The sequence below is a fragment of the Amphiprion ocellaris genome, chromosome 10, assembly GCF_022539595.1.
Source record: "Amphiprion ocellaris isolate individual 3 ecotype Okinawa chromosome 10, ASM2253959v1, whole genome shotgun sequence".
Lineage (NCBI taxonomy): Eukaryota > Metazoa > Chordata > Actinopteri > Pomacentridae > Amphiprion > Amphiprion ocellaris.
In genome coordinates this window covers 22,934,021-22,959,419 of record NC_072775.1, presented here as the reverse complement: position 1 = coordinate 22,959,419, position 25,399 = coordinate 22,934,021, and the positions used below count along the sequence as shown (strand labels likewise).

Below are 25,399 nucleotides of genomic sequence, written 5' to 3'. Positions count from 1 at the left end.
AAAAAAAAATAACATGTCATTGTCAGGTGACGAGGATCACGTGACATTACGTCGCCTTTTCAATGCACAATAAGTAAATAACTTAATAAAAATACAGCTGCAATTACTATAATTACCAACATATTTGAGTTCAAATAGTTACTGTGAATTTTTGTATAAAATCGGAAATTATTAATCAGTAGTAGTAGAAAGCAGAGTACTTTTACCAAAGTGCTGAACTTGTGTACAGTTTTAAGGTGCAGTCATATGGGTGCAGCATGCAACATAAGTGTGAGACAATATCTCCTCAGTGTCATGTAATTCATAATCGTTTCACCTCTCAATTATTGCCTTAAATTCAAGCTGAAGAGGAGGACAATTCAGAGCTATTGTAACAGGGTCAGTCGTGCAGCAGTGACTGTGGATTAAATGTCTATGTATTATTGTATTAGTAATATAAAACATACTATATATATATATATATATATGTGTGTGTGTGTGTGTGTGTGTGCGTGCGTGCGTGCGTGCGTGCGTGCGTGTGTGTGTACGTGTGAGTGTGTGTACGTGTGTGTGTATGTATTAGGGCCGGGACTTTAACGCGTTAATTTCGATTATTTAAAAGTAATAACGTAATTAATTGCGCCCTCCTCAGTTCCCTCATTTCTGGCACACCGGTAACTCTGATGAACACTCCAGCCCAGTAGGTGGCGGTAATGAACCTAATGTCTGTTTGTAGCCATGAAGAAGAAGCACAGGAAGCACTGAGTGAAGTCAGGCACTGGTGAACAGTGCAGGAAGACGAGATTGAGCTTGTTGGGCAGAAATTTTCCTTTTAAAAATCTTCTCGATGGCAGCTTGGATAAAAGCCTGGTCGTGTGCAAATTGTACCACAAAGAGTTTTCTGATCACTGCAGCACTTCAAGCCGACAGTATCACCTCGATGTAAAACATGTTGCTGTTAGCACCAGAGCTAACGTTAGCTACAAGTCATGCTAACGGCTAACGGTGTAGCCATCCCACAATAGACCACTTTTCTAGAAAGTGCTTGAGTTTACAGAAAGTCTTAAAATGTTGAATAAAATCGCTATAATTGCACTTAGATTTGCAGTAATCTGTGAATGTAGCAGACAGATGAAAAATGCAGATAAATAGAAATGAAAAACATTTTTGTGGTTTAAGTTTTTACTCCATTGAGGCTCTGCCTCCTTGGAGGAGGAATAGCCTAAACAACAAAAATATCTCTTTTAATAACTTATGAACTTTTTGTTTATAAAAAAATTACATCAATAAAAATTGATATTCCTATAAAAAGAACCATCAAAATTCCACCATTTATCAGACCCAGAAAAGATGAAAACAGAATGAATCTCTGGATTTTCAACTTTCTGAAGCTCCTTGAACTACTTATGCTGATTTTATGTGCCATACAGTGGAAAAAACAACTAAATTCAGGCTTTAAGTCATCAAAATCACTTTTTTCTATATATCCCATTTTCCTTTTTTTGAATAAATTTTAAATTATAAACACGTATATGTCTATTCATTGATTCAACTGTCAACCACAATTTTATTTGAATTGAAAAACTTCATTTATTGTGTCAAATATTGCTATTTGACAAAACTGCAATTAATTGCGATTAATTAATTACAAAGCCTGTAATTAATTAGATTAAAATTTTTTAGTCGCGTCCCACCACTAATATATATATATGTGTGTGTGTGTAGTGATGGCTGATCGAGGCTTTGTTGAAGCTTCGACACTTCATTCAAAACATGGTTCATTACTCGAGGCCTCAATGACGCACAGTGCTCGAGTAGGACATCTAGTGGTCAATAATATGAAGTGCAATCAAGACGTGGTCGGTTCATGGATTGTTTTGGATTTGATTCGCCATGCACACATTCCTGTTTGACTACACTAGATGATTGTATGGGTTGTAGTGGACACAAAAATAATATTACTAGTAATAGTAATGACAATAACTATTGAAGAGCACGTTTCTTATTTCCCATGTTTGTCTGTATCCCTATATACTCTTTGCTTATATTCTGTGTTATGAAACATTTAAACGGTGCTGCTACATTCATGAGATGCTCTACAAATACAGACTGATGTCATTTTCACATGGGGCTGGTGCAAATAAAGATTATATGGATTATTATGGATTTTGGCAAAGTATGTCTTGGGGTTTATTGGTAAAGAGGTCAGTAAAGAGGGTGTTCTTATGTAACTGGTTATGAGGTTTTATTGAGAAATAATTTATCAACAGTTTTGGGACCACTGTTCCCTCTAAGCTGCACGCGATACTTTTTTTTTTTTTTGCGCATTTATCATCTATTTTTTTTGCCATTTTCGAGTTTTTTTTAACTTGAGTCTCGATCGTTTTTCTCAGGAGGTTGGACTTTAGCCTTTGTGCTGGAGGGTTGAACCCTCAGTTCCAAGACTTTCAAAGCCTCCAGACCTCCCGAGTCCTCAGGACCTGAGCTTTCACACAGTCTGAGGGCTGAAATTTTCTAAGTCCCACAGTAGTTCTCCGTTAGATTGAACTTCCAGACAGTCCAAGGACTGATATCTTCTAAGTTCCTGAGTACTTCTCTGTTAGTTTGAACCTTCACACAGTCTGAGGACTGAAATCTTAAAAGTTCTTGAGTAGTTCTCTGTTAGTTTGAACCTTCAGACAGTCTGTTAATGCTTCGATTAAATCTTTAAGGTTTTTCTTTTTAAATGTTTTACCACCTTTTAATGTTTAATTTTCTTTTTAAATCCTTCATTGTATTTTCAGTGTAATTCCTATTTGAACTTTTATTGTCTTTAAGATATAATTTTCTAATTAAACATTTAATTTTTTAATTAAATGTTTTGTCTTTTTTGGCCTTTTATTGGATAGGTGTAGTGAGAGACAGACAGGAAAAGGGGGAGAAGAGTCAAGAGAAGACTTGCAGCAAAGGGCCACTAGCTGGACTCGAACCCGGGACGCTGCGTCGGGGACCAGCCCATGTACATGGGTCACCCGCTTAACCCGTTGAGCTATACGGGCGCTCATGTTTTGTCTTTTTAAGGGTTTAATAATCTGATTAAATGTTTTGCATTTTTAAAAATGTTTAACATTCTTCTTGTTTAATTGTATTTTTTAAATGTTTAATGATGGAAAATACTTCATCTGTAATTTCTAATATTTGTATTATAAAAATTTTGTTTAATTTCATAATGACATGTATTGTATCGTGTTGAATTATCTCATTCAATATTTTGTCTGTTTAATAGAGTTAAACATTAAATTACATTAAATTATATTAAACAGACAAAAATATTGAATGAGATAATTCAACACGATACAATACATGTCATTATGAAATTAAACAAAATTTTTATAATACAAATATTAGAAATTACAGATGAAGTATTTTCCATCATTAAACATTTAAAAAATACAATTAAACAAGAAGAATGTTAAACATTTTTAAAAATGCAAAACATTTAATCAGATTATTAAACCCTTAAAAAGACAAAACATTTAATCAAATAATTAAATGTTTAATTAGAAAATTACATCATAAAGACAATAAAACTTCAAATAGGAATTAAACAGAAAATACAATGAAGCATTTAAAAAGAAAAATAAACATTAAAAGGTGGTATATGTACATATAATTTAATTGTATTTAATGTTTAACTCTATTAAACAGACAAAATATTGAATTAGATAATTCAACAACATACAATACATGTCATTATTAAATTAAACAAAATTTTTAAAATACAAATATTAAAAATTACAGATAAAATATTTTCCATAATTAAACATTTAAAAAATAAAATTAAACAAGAATATTAAACATTTAAAAAAATGCAAAACATTTAATTAGATTATTAAACCTTTAAAAGGACAAAACATTTACTTAAAAAATTAAATGTTTAATTAAAAAATTACATCTTAAATTTCTTAAATCTTTTTAACAATAAAACTTTTTAAAAGTTTTATTGTATTAATTTTTTTGTTTGATTTAATTGCTTTTTGTTATGTAGTTTATTTCTTTAATCTTTTTCTGTCAAGATTTTAACCCCAACCTTAAAAATGAAATAAACCCTTAAATCACAATGAAAATACTTCTGTTGTCACAATCATGAGTTAGTCACTTATTCAGTTTATCAGTTCAACTTTATTTGTTTAGCACCTTTTACACAGATGACAAAACTAAATAAGCAAAGAGAAAAAACTATGATTAAAACTCAAAAACATTAAAAAAAAAAAAAAAAAAAAACATTTAACATGGTAATAAAATATGTTGTGTCCAGGGGATGGAGGGAGTTTATTGAAGTCTTCTTGGGCTCACATGGGAAATCATTTAAAATATAAACTTGATATTCAGTCTAAGGAAACTGCAGAGTGACAGAAGAACCAACAATATCTCCTGTTTTCTCCTTTAATGAGTCGACTCTTCTTGTGCTTTCAGACCAAAGAACTACAGACTCTTCACAACCTGCTCAAACTCTTGGTACAGGACCTCACCACACGGGTCAAGAAGGTTTCCATCTCATTTCTACTCTGAAGCTCACCTTCTCCTGCTCAAACTGCTGACAAATGTTTCTGCTGCTCTAAAGTCTGGTCTCCAGAACTTCCTAAAAACTCTCAAAGTCTCTTCTGCTGCAGGTTGCTTTGTAGAACTGTTGCAGAAAACCTCACTAAACCACATGGAGGGGCCTCAAGATAGTCGTCCAAATGAAACCATACAAAAACCAAACTAGCACAACCCAAATGCTAAAGTCTCCTGCAGCCTACCAGAGAACCTCTGAGAACAGAGAATCAGGACAGGAACTCTTACCTTCTGGACAATCAACATCGGTTCTCAAACAAGAACACAGAATGTGTCTGACCAAAAACCTCTAAAGACTCACTACAGCCAAGATAAAGACACAATTCACCTGCACAAAATCCACTAATCACTGCAAACATTAGCACCATGTGCTAACTGTGGCTAAAGAACCACATTTACCAAGACAACTATCCAGTACAAAGCCCTAAAACACACCAAGAAACAGATTAAAGACGATTTTACTGCTGGAAGCTGCAAGCCAACGCCTAAAGAACAAACTGAAGCAACAGAGCCAAACCCAGTTCAGTGGTGAAGACAAGCAGAGGAAATGTTTGGCTGCAGCTAAATAAAGCAGGAAGACAGTGAGCTGCTCAGGTGTTCCTGATAACACCAAGCAGCCACCTGGACAGCCAATAGGAACACAGCCACCTGGACAGCCAATAGGAACACAGCTTCCTGGAAGTCCAGAGGGCTGGGTTAGTCAAGGAAATTTAATTTAAAGTTGAAGCAGAAAGTTAATAAAGAAAGTTGAAAACCACCTTCTGATACCTGAAATCTCTGAGTTTTCACACAAAGAACACCTGAACATGTCAAACTGGTTTCATAGTAGAACCATCATTGTAAAAACGTCATAGTATGGTGTGTTGCTCAAAAAACATTAGGACCCGGCTGTCAGGGGACAAACATGTAAGAAACATGAGAACAGAGAAAACCCAACCAGTAGGTCACAGTTTATCATCCCCCAGTCATCTCCTGAAGTCCATATGGTGAGAGACATCAGTATCTGGTTGTTAATTTACCAGAGGATGCTTATAATCATGCTGATGTGGTCTGTACTCTACAGTATTTTAGTGACTCAATAAATGCCTAAGTTGTTTTCTTAAAAATGCTTTTTAGTTTTTAATAAACATTTAACAGCCTATATGTAATCAATAAATGGCCTTTGCCTATCTTAACAAAAATTCATTCAGAACTCTGATATGTTAACAGTACTAAATAAATCAATGAATACATGCATAAACACAAAAATAAGTTAATACATTAACTGTGTTAAGATAAGATTTAGATTTTTAAAAAAGTTGTTTATGTTTTTGCAGAATCCAGTATTGCTCACTGGTTGGTCATTACATTTTGTTAGTTTGATTTCACTGTTTAAAATGATGCCACCTCTTTTCAGACAGAACCTGTGATAATAAAACAATACAAAATTTTTAGTTCTGTGTTAACAAAGCACTTAAAGCTTTAAGTATGGCTAAATGCTTTTTTCAGAATTAAATATATCACTCCTTAGGTGGTAGTGGCCCCAAGTTCAGTAAAGTTGGAAAGATATTCACAGATTCGGACTTCCAGCATCAATAACTCGTTAGATATAGGTTGTCAAAACATAAACGGTGCCTCTTTCCCATTGTTGCAAGGCAGACAATGTGCTACAAGCCCAGTTTTATCAAAAGTAGCTGTCTTTCAAGCTACAGGAATAACATTGGTGTCTATGGAGTGAACAGGGTCCGTCTGCAATTTGCAAAACCACTACAACAGTAAAGAGAGACAAATATTCAATAACTTCACTCTTATACATTGTAGTGTCACTAAAATCACTGCAGCCTTCAACTGGCTCCTGTTGACAAAGTGTCTTAACAGAAATGTAAATGCTGTAATTTGATTCTTTTAATGAACCATGTAACTTGAATGGATGTGATGCTGGTGTGACCACAGTGCACACGTCTGATGTTGCTCACAGTGGTCCAAGGGACGCTCAGGGAGTTTGTGTGTTTGCTCAGACTCAGGAAAAATTACAGGGAACATTGTTTGGGACTCAAGCAGTTCCTTCTTTTACTCACTATCTCCCCAGCCTTAGAAAAAAAAAAACCTGTTCACACGGCACAGATGAGGCTGAGGTACACAGGAAATGTTTGGCTCCATTGTACAAGTTTGGGTAAACAGTTTTGTGGGTTGCCCAGTAAGCCAGTTTGTCTGCCATTCTTTCTACAATTGCATTCGCTGTGGCGCTTTGCATTTGCCAGGCTCTACTTGCGTCTTCGTCTAATAGGCTCCACAGTTGAACTGAAAAATATTGAAGATCATCATCATCATCACCAGAAATGTCAGTCATTCCCTATTCAGAAGAGAAAAAGAATACCTGTGGAAGGTGCTGCTGGTGATGGAGGACGAGGCTGTGGTGGTGCTTGTGAGGTAGATGACTACTGCTTAGCATTCTTTATGTTAATTGTTGTGCATTCTGTTATTAAATGTTCTTTCACACTGGCTGCCACTCTGATTGGTGAATCCAAAAGTTTTGAACTGCAGAGCCACAAGTGTAGCAACAGTCAATGAACTGTTCTTTTCTTTGGTTTGTAGTCTGTCAGCTAAGCACCTGACAAGGTTCTGTGCCAGGTGTTGTAGCATGGGGGTGGTGAGTTGGGAATATATATATATATATATATATATATATATATATATATATATATATATATATATATATATATATATATATATATATAAAATCTATGTATCTATCTACCTATCTATCTATCTATCTATCTATCTATCTATCTATCTATCTATCTATCTATCTATCTATTCTCTACGAAATACGAAATCTGACATACTACTAACTCTCAAAGCAAAAACAACAGCAAAAAAACCAACCTATTCTGTGAAAAACAATTCAAATGAACGACACTAAATAGGGATCTCCTATCCCGGAACACTCTCGATCCTGCTGAGTGATTCACATAACAAACCGAACCAATCAGGTGATTCGAAGCAGTTGAGTGCTTCAAACGTCACTGAAGTGATTCAAACGTCACGAGTCACATGACCAAACCATGCCTCGGCACAGTGGCTCGATACGTTTGCTTCATGAGCTACAGCGCATGTGTCGAAGCCTCGGCTATCAGAGGACCATCACTATGTGTGTGTGTGTGCGTATATATATATATATATATATATATATATATATATATATATATATATATATATATATATATATATATATATATATATATATATATATATATATGAATGACTAAAATGAGTGAAAAAGTTGGCCCAATAAAACAAGAAAAGCACTCAGAGGGCGCAATACTCCTACTAGCGGTCGATTTCTAGTAGGATTGCAATCATGTGATCGTCAGCAGGCAGCTGACGTAGTGTTCACTTGTTGTCATAGTTACAGTGACACCGTGCCACTACATCGCAGTGATACAGAAATCTTTAACAAATCCATGGATCCAGACTATAAGCCGCATCGCTGTCAAAATCTAATCTTTGGTTTTGTGTAATTTCTGACCTTCCCTGAAAATTTCATCCAAATCCATTATTCCGTTTTTGAGTAATGTTGTGCACAGACAGACTAACAGACAGACAAACGTATGCCAGTTGTCACGTGACTGCACCATGTTCCTTGGCGGAGTAAAAATAGGTCAATTAAAAGATCTTGTCGACAAACAAATGGCTTTGCATGCTGCATTTAAATGCATTTGTTGCATATTCATGGGGCAAAAACCCTGACTCCAAGCACACTTTCTTTCACATTTTATTGTGGTAAGTGTCCTGGCCTGATCCATAGGAACTCAGTGATTTAATGAAGGCAAAATGAACCTTAAGCCAGATTACAAACTACTATTCAGTCCTTAAGCATTACATGACTTGGTAAAGGTCAATCATACAACAATAACAACTGATTATGCAAATTAACATGTTTCACACACTGTGTTTGAGAATAAATCATCTTATAATGGATACATTACAAAACATTTACATATCGTTAATATATAATTCATATAAAACTCATACTGGCAGCCTATAGTCTAAAAAATACCGTCCTCAACAACAGTACCACCGCTCTCGCTGAGCATCTATTCTCAAAAAAAATAAAAAATTAAAATGTTGTTTGCATTTTAGAAAGGTGAAATTGACTCTAGCTTTACTTCTATTAATTATGTTAGGTTGCAGTCATTTGCTGATAGTGAGTGAGTGCTCATCATTTTTGTGTTTTCTAATCATAGTTCTGGATCTGTGATGTATCATACAGAAAAAAGCATAGTTCCACTTTAATAACAAGATAATCCTCTGATACAGATTTTTCTGTAAGTGTAAAGAGTCAGAAATCAGTCAAGAAATGAAATTCAATCTTAACCAACAATGTGTCTTTTGTAAAATATTATTTACAGATACACATGTACAACAGTGGCTGCACCAAATAATGACTTAGCATAGCCTAAATAAATGACTACAATCTTATTTTTCCTTCAGTACAAATTCTAAATCAATACAATAGTGTGGTGTCTCTGTGCTTGCTCTGTATTTTACTTTTTTAAAGTGCCTTTAAAGGCAAATATCAGTCCAAGGGTCAGTGACTCTTGAGTGAACTGGCTTTATCAGAGTCCTTTGATCATCCAGAGCTCCTCCTCATGTCCTTCATTATCTTCTCATCTTCAGCCTCATTTTCATCTGCTTCACCTTTCTCCCAGAGATCGCTCACACTGTCATAGTCGGATGCTATAAAACTGGTACTTTCACTATGAAGAAAACAACAGAAACACAAAAGATGTAGTTTTACAACTTCAAGATAAAGATGAGCTTACAGACTGATATTTTTACACCTGCAGCAACACTTTTAACATCTTGTCATAGCAGGAAAAGCACAAGCAGTTTTAACAATGGCTGTATTCCTCTTGGCAGGGTGTAGGTACATGCTGGTTCACTGTGCTTTTTATGTGGTGACAAGTCAAAATGTCCATTGTGGAAAAGTTCTATAACACAACTAATTATGATCAACATGTTGGTCTTATCATCATAATGAAAAGTTATGATGTGAAGGAGACAGTGCTTTTCACCCAAACTGCATCTTTTCCCTTGTGTGTGTATATATATATATATATATATATATATATATATATATATATATATATATATATATATATATATATATATATATATATATATATATATATATATATATACATATATATACGCACACACGCACACACACACACACACACACACACACACACACACACACACTGTGAATGTGACCTTGCAGTGCAAATTCTTACTCTTCTAACAGTAAGAGTTATTACCTAAACACTGTTGCTTGCTATTTATTATGCATTTCTTTTTTCTGTTAGGCTGATTCATTCGCCTGAACAACAAGTTTCCTTCTCTTCTGGCACAGCTGACACTTTTCTTGGACATTTCAAAGGTTTACTTTTACTTTTGCTTTGGTTGCTAGTCTCATTACTTTTGATAAATCAGTACACTGCTGGTTAACGTAAAACACATTGCCAGAGTTGCACAAGTGCAGGAATGTCATCACAGATGCCAGATTTAAAACGCAGACTCCAGTATACTGTGAAATGTGGAGCGATTTACCTGGCACTGGTACACTTAATCATCATTGGATGAATTAATTTGGTAAGAGGTTGAATGTAGCGTATGTTCATTTGTACAAAAAAGTCCCACACTCCAGCTTTAATTGCGGAGAAACTCAAATTGGGGATTTCAAAATTTGGAAAATGTCTGATCTATAGAAGGTACTGACAGTCAACGGCACGTTCACAGATGAATCCGATGCGGTCAGTGCAGTAGAAATCATTCCAGTTGGCATTATGGATCAGGCCAGCACAGTCTTCACCGTCTTCATGACCATGGGTCCAATTATCAGGCTGTCCAGGCTTCCACTTCCTGAAAACAATCACATGGACAGTTAGTTACACTCAAATAAGCGTATTGATTTGAACTGAATGAGGAAAAAAAAAAGGTTATTTACTGGATCACTAAAGTACATTCATAAAATTGTAACTTACTTAAAAACAGGTATGGTTCCATCCACCCACTTCCAGACGTTTTCCTCCTCCCTGTCCGTAAGTCCCAGCCAGAAATAACCTTTTCCTGCGATGGCATTTCTCACAAATAGCTATAGATAGAAGAACCAGAGCAGCATTATGAGATTACTATTTTATGTTAGTTTAAATTTTTTATTTCTTCAAAATTGGTGACAACATTACAATTAATAATAGGGTCTGACTTAACGTACCTGTTCCTCATTGTCATTGATAATGAGCATATGAGATGATATATTAGTACAAAACTGGTTGGCCTCATCAAAGTTGAGTCTCTGAGAACCAGAGGAGAAATAATAGCAGCTGTCTCCAGATTTCTTGAACTCTGGAGGACAACCTGGAAGATTGAATTACCAGAAAGTAACATTAGACAAGTAAAATCACTGGAGGTGCAGTTTGGTTCATACAAGGAGCTACATATCCTTTCCTTGATGTATTGGCCAACTCACCTGGCTCTGGGGTGGTGGCTGGAGGAGGCTGGACTTGCCGGGAGACGGAACCTTGTGGTTCCTCTGAGGGTTTAGGAGGCTGAGATGGTTTGGGGGGTTCAGGGACCTGAGGGGCCAGAGTGGGCAGAGGTGGGTTTACAATTACATGAGGTGGTTTTCCTGGCAGTCCTGGAGGACCAGGAGGGCCGATGGGTCCAACAGGCCCACGAGGCCCCTCTAAACCTGCTGGCCCTGCTGCTCCTCTGGCCCCTTGTGGCCCTTGTGGCCCCGGTAACCCTGGCTGGCCAACCAAGCCGGGAATCCCTGGAACCCCAGGGTCACCTTTCTCACCAGGGTTTCCAGGACGGCCTCCAGACCCTCTTGATCCTTTAGCTCCTTGTAAACCCCGAGCACCGACAGAACCTTTTGGACCAGCCGCACCTGGTGGTCCAGCAGCACCTCTTTCTCCCTTAGCTCCTACCAATCCTGGCATCCCTTTGTCTCCTTTATCACCCTTTTGTCCTGGCTGACCCACTTGCCCCTGAGGACCTTTGTCTCCCCTGGGACCTCTTGGACCAGGTGGACCTGAAATTAATATGAACAGATGAGCAGACTAAATGTACAGAAAGTTTTTAAAATATATCATTTATCTAAGCAAGAAAAACAAATACAAAGAAAGGCCAGATTTTCAGCTATTCCAACAGTTCTTAAACGAATCATCTGTGACGGGTCCTTCTGACAGGAAAATTACCTTTGTTTACACCTAAAATTATTATATTTCATCAAGATCTATTTATTCTACATGTCTCATTTATAATTTGCTAAAAATATACTGTTTGTACTACTGAGATTCTGTAACAAAACTAAAAATTCTACAGTTCTCGGTGCATCTCTCTCTCTCTCTCTCTCTATAGATAGATAGATAGATAGATAGATAGATAGATAGATAGATAGATAGATAGATAGATAGATAGATAGATAGATAGATAGATAGATAGATAGATAGATAGATAGACATAGTAAGTAGACAAATGTAAGCAGTAAAAAAACTTCAGCATTTACAGTCACCATGGTTTTTTGGGACTTGTGGGCACTTGGAAAAATGCTGCACATGTTGATTCCAGATTCAAAAAAAAAAAATCAAATTTATTATTTTGCATTATAATTGTGTTTCACTGCACAGAAGACACTTCTCTCTATTTTCAGCCATGGTTGTTCTGTTTGAATAGACGTGCTGGACTTTATATTGTAGTGAAATATGAGCCCACAGTGAGGAAAAATGTGACAGGCGCAAACAATGCCCAGAAACTGCTTGGGGTTTTGCATTTTAAAATAGAATCAAATCAAACAATTATATCATCATAATCATAATAATCATCATCATTATAATCATAATCTGAGTCATGTCCAAGATGGACACCAAGTATATCTTGTATTCTTACCCTGCAGGATAGTGAAGTTGGTGATGAGCTGTGAGTGCTTGCTGTCCACCAGCTTCATCTCCTCCATCACCATCGACAGGTTGTTGACCTCTCTGTCCAGCCTGGCTGCCAGCTCATCCTGCTGGCTGTGCAGCTCTTTGCTGTCTGCCTTGACCTCCGTCACACTATTATTCAGCCCCAGTAGCACGTCTGAATGTCGCATCACTGTCTCAGCACAGGACCTCAGACCATTTAAGTCGGAGCTGATGACACCTAGAATCTGTGCAGCGAAGCTCACATTTCCAGTGACACGGTCCATGTCATTCTCGTGCCTGTCTAGTCGTGCTTCCATGTCATCAAATTTAGATGAGGTTGCATTATCGTGGTCTCTCTGGTGGTCCATCAGCTCCCGCAAGCTCTGGTCATGTCCCTCAGTAAGGGCTGAGGTGTTCTGGATTTGGCTGGCTAGAGTACTGAGCTGAGCTCCCAGGTCATCCAGAGCTTCCCCATTGGACCTGGCCAGGGCTGAGTTGTTGGCTGCCAAAACCTGAAGGTTCTGGACCTTCTCTTTTAACCAATCTGTGTCAGCCCGTGTCTGTCTGGCCGTTTGCTGCAGAACCTGATAGTCATTTTTCAGTTTCTGAACTGCCTGGCCTGCGTCTTCAACTGTCTTCTGCAGTGTGCTGAGCACATTGCGCTGCTGGGCCTGGGTGATGTTTAGTGCACTGATATCAACCTGGGTCTGGCTCTGCACTTTGACCTGGCCCTGAATCTCTGACTGGAGCCGTGCAGTCTCTGTCTGGAGATCATCTATCATCCCACTGTAGGAGGCCAAGGTCTGGTTGACTCCACGCAGTGAAGCAGCGTTGCCTTCCAGAAAACTCTGCAGGGAGACATGGCCATTTTGCATGTCATCTCCGGTGATCCGAAGTTCCTCCAGTGTGTCGCTGTTGCTGGTTGCTCTGAGGGCGATGTCGTTCATCTGACTCTGCAGTGCCTCCAGATCTGACTTAAAAGTCTTTATTTCACTGGTGGCATTAACTGATTTCACTCCTGCCTGATCATCTGAGAAGGTGACGCACAGAAATATTGGTGTAATTAGAACATACTGTACAAATATGGTGAAGTGTCAAGGTCAGAAATCACCTTTCTGTTTTCCCTTTTGATTCAGTGTTTGGCTTGATCTAACGATCAAAAAGGAGGGATTTGTGAAGGAAAAATCACTCTTTCACCTTTCTAAGGTCATAATGGCCTTTAGGCAGGCAGACGCTGCATGAGATTAGATACTGTCTATTCTGACGTGACGAAGCAGACTAGTCGTCTCCATATCGGTCTGTAATCTAAATCTGACCTTCTCCTAACTACAATGTATACCCGAAGATCAGAGAGAATCCTGAGAACTGATGCTGGCATTGTTTGCATCTACTGCTGCTCTGTCGGTGTCACTTCTACTGATATCAATAAAGCTTATTCGCAACATGAGTCATCTGAGTCTCCAGTGTGTCTCCCTGTGTCTGCCTCCTCATCCTCTCTCGACATTGCTGAAATTCCCCAATACTATCTATATCTGTGGTACAAACGTGTGTTAATGACACTTACCTAGTTTCTTTAAGTCTGTTTCCACAGCATTGATCTTGCCTCCATAATTCTGCATGCCCTCTGTGACACTGTCCATTCTCTGGACCACTAAGAAACAGGAAATAGAAGGTGTGGGTCATTCCAGAATTGGATGACGTTTTACGTCCCACCCATCAAATTTCAAATAATCCATGTACAAAATACTAAAACATGCAGTTGTGTAAATTTACTTGTCCTGAGACCAAATTAAAAAAAAAAAAAAAAAAAAAAAAAAAACTAGGAGAAAAGAATGTTTGAAAATATTTTTAAAACTACCAAATCAGTCTGGAGTTCCCCCTAAAATGCCATTATTCTCTTATCCCGCCCCCCTGATGACCAAATTCACTCTCAAATGAAGCAGTTAGAATTAAATTTAAATCTCCTTTTTTTGGTATTATTTTTTTCATTGATGCCTCTTGTAATTGTGGGTGCATTTTTGTTAATCAACATAATATTTTAAATAACAATTATTATGTGTGGAGGGTGTGTCCCACAACAACCCTGTTAGCATAACATTTTTAGCTGGTAGAAGAAGAAGAAGAAGAAGAAGAAAACAGTTAATCACATGATACACTGGAATTAACATCATCAAACAGTTTTCCAAAAGAATGGGTAGAGCAAAGCTATGTCCTCTCTTCTATTTTTCATATTTTCATAACATTTTCAGCCTTGATTGAATGTCTTATTCTACCTCATGCAATCCTGTTAAGCATATTATCAGGATAAGACTAATTATTTTTTTATCTTTTTCTTTACTTTTTTACATCAATACGTTTGTAAGAAAAAGCTGACATTAGCATGGCTTAGCAACCCTGTTACTGTGATTAGGGTTAGCAAACAACAAAATGTAACAAAAATTTTGCTATTGATGTGTAAGCTGAGCCAATCAAGCCTTTGATAGTTTATTACCTATTATTGATGAATATGGAGCAGAAAATTGCAAAAGAGATGGTTTATTTTTCAAAAATGTTGAATCCCAAATGTCCTTTAATTCTGGAATGACCCGTGTAATATAGATAGAATAGAATTACTAGCTCACCGACACAGTCAATGTTCTGAACAGCAGAGGGCACTGCTGCATTCAAACCTCTGCACTCCATAGCTGGAGAGTCAAACTGCAATTCTGAGTACATGATGTTGACCAGAGTGAAGAGTTTCCTAAGATTTTTGTAACCGAGCAACTGCAATTGATACAATCCTCAGAGTACATTCACAAATTCCACTTCATGAGTACAAACAATGTCAAATTCATAATGAATACCACTCTAGCACACTCTCGCTCCACTTCCCCTTTCTCTCTCTGTACATCTGCAACAGGAGTCCATCTCCTCTCTTCCATGGTTTGTTTTTCTGCCAGTATGTGGGCGTCTAAAAACTGAACTGGAAAACATCCTACGCTTTCACTGTTATCATTCCAGGAGTGACAAAAACACAGAGCAATAACATGCACTTGGGACAAACAAAAACACACAGGCCCCAGTTTCAAAGAGCTGTTGGTCAACTGCTGAGAGCTACAACAGTTTCAGTTCATCTTGCTTCCTCTAAAATGTTGATTTCTCTTTCTTTTGGTTGATCACTGAAATACTGCATGTACTTATTTAGTTTCTGAGGATTTTAATAACAGTGACAACAAAGTTGTATGGAACAGAAGGAGCCGCCATACTCTCTTTACCCCTGATCTTGAACATACCGTCTTATCCCACATTCCTGCATTGTACAGCATTATGAGTTATATAAGGTTGCTAATTTCAGTAAGGATTACTGGCTGCTTATTCTGACAAGTTGTGAGCAAATAGTTATCCAACCCGAACACCCAGGAGCTTAACGCTGGTCAATGTTGCTGAATGACTCAGTGACACTGAAAGTAAGACAAACAATGCTTTAACAGAATGAGTAATTTGAGGCTCAACAGTTTGCACAATAAAGGACGGAGACAAAAACCCAATGCAGAACCCAGCCCACGTTGTTTTCTTGCAAACTTAAACTATTTTGGACACTTGCAGCCATTTGTGAGTCAACCTGTGGTTCATGAGACAACAAATTGCTACCAAGCCATAAAATCTCCTCTGGGTTGTTAAGCCGGGGGATTCGCGGCACGGTCATCTGGTAGGCATTAGAGCCAAACCATCAAAATCACATGGGCTAATACGCTAACGCAGACCAAAGCTGGGAAACCCAAAACAATCCTGACAGCACGTAAAGGACATAATTGTAATTTGGATCTAAAATTGGAGATGTTTGAATAGCGTCATTCTCCATTGGGTCGGTGTGTTTTCTTTAAGTGTTGCCTATCTGTGGAACAGGCAGGACTGCAGCAGTATCTTGCTCGGGGATATTTTGACAGGTTTTCTATGATTGATTTGGGCCACAAACGTGTAAGATTGGACAATACACAAAAGGCATTCCATATCGCTGGCGTATGAGATAACTCGGATTCCTTTCTGTTTCGATTTAACATCACTACTCTGGTTGACACAAAAAGTAACTGTGAAAAGGACAGTGTTGCACAATGTGTTTTCTATCTCAAGCTACCAGTCAGTAAATCGAAACCGAAATCAGTTCAGTGAAGGAATAAATAACAGATTCTGTTAAAAAGAGTCTCTAACGGTTAAATCTTAGCCTGAGTTCTCTAAATGGGCTGTGAGAGGTGGATGAAATATTCAGATCTTTTACTTAAGGAAAAATACCAACACAGCACTGTAAAAATGCTCCATTCGAAGTAAATTCCTGCATGAATAATTTGACTAAAGTTAAAGTGTGTGATTACGTACCTATCATGTTAATTACCACTTGCACTGTATTATTTATTATTTACACTGTATTACAGATGTTTATGTTCTATACCATATGTATAGCTACCACTTATGCTGCACTGAGTAGAATAATATTCTATACCACGTATACTTTTCACCTACACTATACTATGTATAATTAGCATAGCAACTGATCATTCAGGACTCATGTGCTTTATACAGTGTAAAACACCTGATTACTGCAATCACATTAATTTCACCCACTGTCACCCCAGTAGTGAGAATGATTGTGTCTGATGTATACCTTTGTTTTTAGTTTAGTCTTCTTAGTTTTTTTAAAATAGTATTAACACTTCTGCTTTTGCACTTTGAATGGATGAGAGAAATGTCATCTCTTTTAACTGTGTACTACGTACATTGCTGAATGACAATAAATCTGATTAAAATAGAGTTTACATATTTACACTGTGATATTTCATTTATGACAAACATCAACAATGTGCCATGTGTCTTTATACTGAAAATTTGAATCCTGAAACTTGAGAGTCAGTCACTTTATCGAGTGCTCCATTTTGAAAAAATGATGCTAAATGATTATTTTTTAATCAAAGGAGACAACTACAGATTTTGTACCGCTACATGAGCAATTCTCAAAGCTGTACTTTGCCATGATGCTTTGAGCCTAATGCTAATATCAGAAAGCTAAACGTGCTTATGCTGTTAGAATTATTTCTGCTGCAGGTTTTTGATCTCGGACCAAATAAGATGAGATGATGACATGAAAAGTCAGGGGCTCACAAGACATCTAACACCTCACTAAAAGTTTAACCTGTATAATTTTAGGCTTTCTGGCTTTGTTAGAACCTTTGACACAAGCTGAAAGTGCCCTCATTCAGCACTGAATGTGAAGCTATGTGTATTTGGGGCTGTATTCATCTACCACAGCTTCAAAATCTGCAGGAAAAACTTACCTTTGTACCCAAGGACAGCCACTGCTATGGTGAGCAGAGCACAGAGCACATAGAGGAGTGCAATGGCTGCCCTCAGTGCCCAGTCATTTTTACACTTGGTGCACTCTGTACCCTCCTGAATCCCTGCAACACACAACAGGATCTGTGTCACAAATCAAGTGTTTAACATTCTGGTAACAGTACACAATGTTGAGGAGCAGTAGTAAGTCATGCATGTGCAACTGGAGATGGGAGTTCATAAAAATGAGCTAAAGTTTTTCATTCACAGTGGGACAATTTTTTTTCCATTTCATTGCTAAGTTTAGTCCTGCATGTCTATGGTGGGACATGCTGTGCCTTTCTTCAGCCAAGTATCAATTGAAAACATTTGGCCTCATGAATAGGCAAGAAGACTCACTACGAAAACACAGCACATGTGTTATCCATACGACAGAGGAACCAAACCAAACAGCACCGTTCCCCTTCTGTGTCATTCCTCATTGCCATTCAACCAAAAACAACAGTGCGGTGAAGTTTTTGGTCATTCAAGTCACAGATGTTCATGACTACTTCCTAAAAATCACCAACACCAAGTAATACAACGTTATACATTATAGTATGGGCAGGATATTTACGTGGCTTCATTAGAAGTGACCAAGTCGCCTCTGGCAAGCAGAGAAAGAGGGCAGCTGCTGTATATTCACAACAGGCAATGAAGGTCTTTATGTAGGGGGAACAAACTTTAAATCAGATTTTACAGGAACAGAGGATTTATGGAAACTTGTAACACTTTATCAAAGCATAAGCTGAAACAAACTGTTGTAAAAACACATTTTTACTCCGCCAAGGAACAGTGGAGTTATGTGCAAAACGGGGTACATTTGTCTGTTTGTCTGTCTGTCTGTCTGTTAGCAACATTATTCAAAAACGGACTAATGGATTTTGATGAAATTTTCAGGGAAGGTCAGAAATGACACAAGGACCAAGTGATTAGATTTTGGCAGTGATTCGGCTTATAGTTTGGATGTACAGATTTGTTGAAGATTTCTGTATCATTGCGAAATAGCGGCATGGCGTCACTGTAACTATGACTACAAGTGAACGCTGCCTGCTGACGATCACATGATTGCAAACCTACTACAAATCCACCTTTGCAGACTTATCAGGATTTGTCCATCAGAAATAATACAAGGAACAATTGATTAAATTGTGGGAGTGTTTCCGAGCCCCATCATTTCCCACTGCCTGCTACATATTTAGGTCATGCGATTTGGTGTCCGTACATAATGTCCACATACATAACACAAGCCTGTGCTCAGCACAAGGTCATTTTGTTTGTGGGTACATCTATATTAAATGGCCACATTATATAGTGCCATGATTTCTGCCATGAATTTTTTTTTAAATTTCAGGATTTAACGACTGAGCAGCCTTGGTGAAGAACTTCGCTCTCTGAGTGCTTTCCTTGTTATTGATGGAAAATCAAACTTGCTTGAAAGGCCCCCTTTTATTTATTTTTTTAACCTTGTGAACATATCCATAGAATGTATTTTATATGTTGGAACACATCATGTGTGAATAAGCCATCAACACCATGTAGGAGTGCTATGAAGCAGCAATGTAGCAATTAATGTCTTCAAAACACAGATTCAGTTTTTCCATTTATAAAGAACTAATCCTGTCAACTTGCACAGTGGGCCTTTCTGTATCGTTATTCTTCTACAAAACTGGTTTCCAGTTCGACCAAGTGTGGCTGAATTGCTCCAATGTTACATCTTGCCATTGCATTGCAAAAAGTAGCTTTTCAGTGTTCCACCTGAGTTATAGATGAGCTGCTATGCCAAAGCTGCAGCGAGCAAGATGTAACATTGTAGCATTACATCTAAGCCGTTGTAATACAGGAAGGGATTATTTTTATAGAAAAAATTATGAATATGTAAGTTTGATGTACAGAGATGAGATTTTAGGGATTTAATTGACCAGAGAAGTGGTTAATTCTGATTGATTTGCGTCTCTTTGTGGATGTTTTGTGTCAAATTTTGACAGTTTTTTGTCTTTTCAGGTCTGATTTTAAATTTTAATCATCATTAGCGTCATATTTCGGTCATATTGTGTCTCAGCTGAAGACTCTCAGAATATTGGTCAGATGACTGTTGTTCGCAGCTGAGTCTGGTTTCTCAGTTACGGAATTTTTAGTTTTTCAAAAAATCTATTACAACACACAGATAATGATTCTTTTGTTAAATAACACAAATTTCAGTTCAGATTTTGGTATTTACAACAATAATCAGGCAATTCTCACACTTGCAGTTTCTGGCTGTGACAAATGGTGCAATTTTTGGAAAGTGTTTACACAAAACAAGTCTTTCAAACCTGCTGGTAGGTTTTCAGGTCCCATATGTGATATATATTAATTGTGATAACATTGTACTCTCCAAACCGATTACTAGGCTCCCTGAATCTCACTGGGTGAAAGAGTCACACTATCATACAGATTGTAAGCAGGCTGCTTGTCTGACAGACTTTGTGTGGAGGTCAAAGATGAACTAGGAGGCTGTCCTCCTGTGTTTAAAGGAGACAGCAGGTGTAAAAAGCTGATCGTTTTCCTGGCAGGTTTGGCTAATGTCAAAGGTTGTTTATAACCTGTCAGATGCCCTGACTGCTCTTCTTTCACGCCTTGTTGGATCTTAGTTTAGGGACTCATTTATGTTATTAAGTTCAACATATCATCATCATAATAAATCAACCATAAATAAAACCCAGGTTGTAATGAAGCAGCATTTTCATTTAAATCTCTGAAAGGTGACACAAAACCACATTTATGCATTTGATGATAAAGATAATAATACTTATTATGCCATAGTTTTGGTCGCAAGTTGGGCTCTTGAGTTAGGATCAAAGTCTGAAGTCATCTTTATGTTACACTACCGTTCAAAAGTTTGGGGTCACCCATGCAATGAATCACACTTTTCTTCATGTGCTAAAGTAATTGCACAAGGGTTTTCTAATCATCAATTATCCTTTCAACACCATTAGTTAACACAATGTAGCATTAGAACACAGGAGTGATGGTTGCTGGAAATGTTCCTCTGTACCTCTATGGAGATATTCCATTAAAAATAAGTTGTTTCCAGCTAGAATAATCATTTACCACATGAATGATGTCTAGACTGTATTTCTGATTAATATAATATTATCTTCATTGAAAAAACTGGTCTCTATCAAAAATAAGGACATTTTGTAAGTGACCCCAAACTTTTGAACAGTAGTGTATGTAAAATAAATAAACATTTTCATATTGCTTTTAAATCTAACATTCATTAATAAGAACAGCAGATAATGCTTTTAAGCCATCCTTTGGTCAAAACATGCCCCTTTGCATCATGGGTAGGTCGACTGTTTCCACTGGGAAAATATTGCACAGCTGGGACTGACCTCTTCACATGACTTCCTCCCTCAAACAGCACCGGAGGCCCAGCTCTGTCCCTTTAAGTCATGTCACCCGTGATGGGACTGAATCTGCGGCTCCATCTTTCCCAGTCAGGGGTGAGCCTAGACCACCAGAGGGGTACTGGAGGTTTGGCCTCTTAGCTTTGGACCCACACATCTGTGCAAACATCATGTCTGAGCACCTCAAAGGGGCCCAACCGTGGACCTAGACATGGATATGCCGGCCACTGTGTACTGAGAGCCTCATGTTGGGAGCGAGTGTGGAGAGCTCCATCAGAGGATCCCCCACTGGTCCCGACCACACGCTGCTTAAAAGACAACATCACACCATGTAAACAAGCAGCCGAATGTCTGCAGGTTCTAAGTCGAGAACAAGGCAGGAGTGATATTTCCGTGTCTGTTGCGCTTTGAACTGGACCATAGAGGCAATATCATAGGAGTGTTCGTCATGGTTGGAGGGCTGATGACTTTCAAATATTTCCTTGCATTCAAAGCCCTTCTTCTCTTCACTCAGGCTTCTGCCAAACAATATATTTCAGTTAACAACTTTTATACACACCCCTACTACTAATGTACAAAGTCTTTTCAGTACAATGTCCCCACATGCCTCTGCCTATTAAATTCTGGTGTTATTTCTACATCTACTGTAGCCCTTACTGGTTTTAACAGTCTTATAGCCATATTTTACTATTCAAACTACATAACTAAGTACTTTAGAGCACTGAGGTAACTGCGTTAAATGTTAAACAACCAGAACAGTGTTCCAAAAAGTTGCAAATAAAGCATTACAGATGCAGTTGCTCAGGTGTCTCACTTGGTCACCATGTGGACAGACAGTAAGGTTGGTTTATTTATAGAGCATTTTAAATCTTATAATTAAACCATAAAGCTGTAGGCAAAATAAAATGGAATCACAAAGACTTAAAAGCAAAATGAAGAGTCTTAAAACAGGATTTTAAATTTACAGAAGAAGCAGAGGACATGATAAATAGAATTTTTATGGTCTGCTCCACAGTGAGGAGCAGCAATGGAAAACACTCAGTCACCTTTGGGATCCTGGCCTGGAACGTAGCTGTTCAAGCTATTTGTCCATCATTAAATTTTTTATTATTTTTTTTTAAATCTGTGACTATAAATTCTCAACCAAAGATAGCCAAAAGTGCTTTCGGTGCCAGGACTATGCAAACCTTTAAAGTCCTAGAGTTACCTCCATTACCGTTTAATACATACTGTGTTGTATAATCAGGGTTCTCTCTTCACTGACGCTCACACTGAACTAACATGGAAATTCATTCTGGGCAGAGCAGCTGGTGACTGCTTCCAGGGGTGCAACATTTTCCCACTGGTTCCACTCCAAAAGGATTTTGCTTAAACAACAATTCTGTCTGATGTGGTAATAATGAAGAGAAAACACTTCCAAGGTAACTGCAGTGTTCTGTTACATAAAATTCAGAAAGAAAATAAAACTACTGGGTTTCTATATCCATGTTACACGTGGTCCAAACACTTACGGCTTGTTTTGTCATAGACAAGATGTTAAGGTATGTCACGGTAACAATTCTAAAGTACAGTTTGACTTCAGTAGAGTGAACTCATGCTGTGCATTATCCTGATGAAGCTAATCTAAGTAAAGCGTTTGGCAAGGAAACGTACAATTTTTTCAAAGTCACCATGGAAAATCCAAGGGTCATGAAAAATTGGTGGCTCAATTTTGACAAAAGTAAATCAAATAAATCCTTACAATCAAAAAGCCACCAAATGCTTCATTTAATTTTTGCACTTACTGCCTACTGAGTTTTGCATTACAACCCACTGCATGATGTACCTCATTAGTCAGGAAGAACGTCTTGTTTCATTTTCATAGTACCACTGTGACTTCTTGCTTTCTGCACATAAACTACCACAGTACATAAACATGCTGACACATGCATGTCATGAGCTGACTGAAAACACATTGCTAAAGTGAAAGGCCCGATGAGGAACACGGGAGAGTTGAAAAGCTGGACGGCAGCCAGAATGTCCCAATCAGCAGGCTGGACTTGAGCCATATAATCCTCGAGAGGTAAATAAATACCAGAGAAGCCTAGAAAGAGCAGAGGCATGGAGGAGGATACTGGCTTACATATGACTACTGTCAAATGAAAAGCAAGCATGTCCAGTTTTGGCCCATTCTTTCACAGGTTGAGCTCATGGACCACAATAAAAATAAATATATATATTTCAAAAATGCATGGACATTTGTCTCATTGCTTGTTTCTCTTCGTCCAGGCTGCTGTATCTCAACTACTGGATGGATATTTAGGATTTCCAGAGGATGGATCCTAAAGACTTTTCCGTTAATGGTAGAGTGCCTTTTTGACCTTATTTACACTATCCAAAGTGCTTTACAATGTGTTTCTTATTCACCCTTTCACACACACTCACACACAAAGAGGAACTTGGGTTTCAGTGTCTTGCCAAAGGATGCTTCAACATATGCAGGGACCATGGATTAAACCACCAACCAGCAGATTAGTGGAAAATCCGGTCTACCACCTGAGCCACGGCAACCCTGAAAGGTGGCAACATGATGTTGACATTTGCGGTTTGAGTGAAATGTCTCTACAGCTACTGATTGGATTGCTATGGCAGTTTGTACAGTAAAATTTTCATCAAGTTCTGACAAAATTATTTACATTCATACAGTGACAATTTGGAGAAATATCTGCAGAATGTATGATTTGAGCAGCTCTCTGACTGTCCTGAGTGATTTATGTTTGCAGTGATACACTGAAGGAGTTATGGTCAGTTGCGGATCAGTTCTATCATTATTAATTACTTCACTGCGGTTGTGAAAGTGAAGAAAGCCAGAGGCAGAGGATTAGGAGAGAGGGGGGAAAAACAGACGGAGAAAGATGGGGGCCGTTTCAGTGTGGTGTCTGTAAAACAGCTGTATTTCATTTGGACTCTGAGTCAGTCAAAGAAAAAAATCCATCAGTTATTCCCCTATTCCATGTACCTGCCATTAGACTTGCCTGCATGCCCCGTTCACTCTGGGCCAGCAGTGGAAATTTCCATGGCAACACAAAGACAGCCTGTACAGACTAGAGGCTTTTTGTGTGAAGAGCCTTTGTGCACAGTGTTAATACCATGTTATATACTGTAACTGTCTGGCTACCACAGGAATTCTTTGACTTCACAGCCTTCCATTTTGTGTTATATGAAAGCGGAATATGGTCACGGGCCAAACACCAGTAGTCACACAGACAGACCACGCTGCTCTACTCCACCTGGATAGTCTGACAGACTATAATGCTGCCAATGCTGCATTTTTTCTCACATTTCCCAGAGGGAATGCAAATACTTTCCTTTAAAGTGGTTCTACTATTATGTGGTATGTACAAATGTACAGACTGTCAAAACCACCAGTACGTGTAATTATGGCTCAAGTTATAGTTTGTAATTCTCATAATCAGACTTGTACTGAAACAATTAGGTTTAAAATTGTTTCAACAAACCAAAACACACATGAGCAGACACACAAAAATGTAGAGTTTATCAAAACAAGCAACAACACAGTGGACCACTCAGCAGAGTCCAACAAAAGCAGAAATGATGGATACATATGTTGGGGTCATGTTGTGGAAAAAAAGGGACTGTTAGCCAAAAACTGATGTTGCAGTGATTATCAAAGCTATATGGCCTAGTATATGGGCAGCAAAGGTGTGTCTTTGTGACATTTTTACGTTTCTTGTGACCAAATAATTGTGACCAAAGAAACGTTTGCAGTTGATAGGGAAATCAGGATTACATTTAGTGATTATAAGCAATATTATAGTATTGTTTTTTATATCTGTATATGTCTAGGAGTAATATATAATTGTTTTCAGATTAGTAAACTACACTGTAATTTACATGATTTACAGATGGGGTTTAGCCTATATGTAAAACAAAGAAAGTATATATTTTGCAATTATCCTGGGGGCTATAATATTTAAAATATAACCCATAAAAATGAAATCAAGTCCTTTTGATGCACTGACAACATCTTAGTCACAATTTAGGGGGCGTGGCCACTTTTTGGCAAATGAAAAATTGCATTTCGTATATCAGTTAAATTGGTCCTTTAAAGCTAATTCAAGTGGTAAAAACAATTTGATTAGA

General features: G+C 37.8%; 1 protein-coding gene across 1 annotated transcript in view; it reads right to left on the bottom strand.

Annotated features, from left to right (window-relative positions):
• Window positions 1-8,313: 8,313 nt before the first annotated feature.
• Window positions 8,314-25,399, bottom strand: part of colec12 (collectin sub-family member 12) — a 41,140-nt gene continuing 24,054 nt past the window's right edge. Inside the window, exons 3-10 of the mRNA XM_023265080.3 lie at window positions 17,828-17,950; window positions 14,086-14,172; window positions 12,508-13,551; window positions 11,087-11,650; window positions 10,832-10,974; window positions 10,602-10,711; window positions 10,337-10,479; window positions 8,314-9,314 (exon numbers count right to left, since the gene is read on the bottom strand). Of these exons, the coding sequence (XP_023120848.1) occupies window positions 9,295-9,314; window positions 10,337-10,479; window positions 10,602-10,711; window positions 10,832-10,974; window positions 11,087-11,650; window positions 12,508-13,551; window positions 14,086-14,172; window positions 17,828-17,950 (2,234 nt within the window). The 3' untranslated portion in view covers window positions 8,314-9,294. The remainder of the gene's footprint in view (window positions 9,315-10,336; window positions 10,480-10,601; window positions 10,712-10,831; window positions 10,975-11,086; window positions 11,651-12,507; window positions 13,552-14,085; window positions 14,173-17,827; window positions 17,951-25,399) is intronic.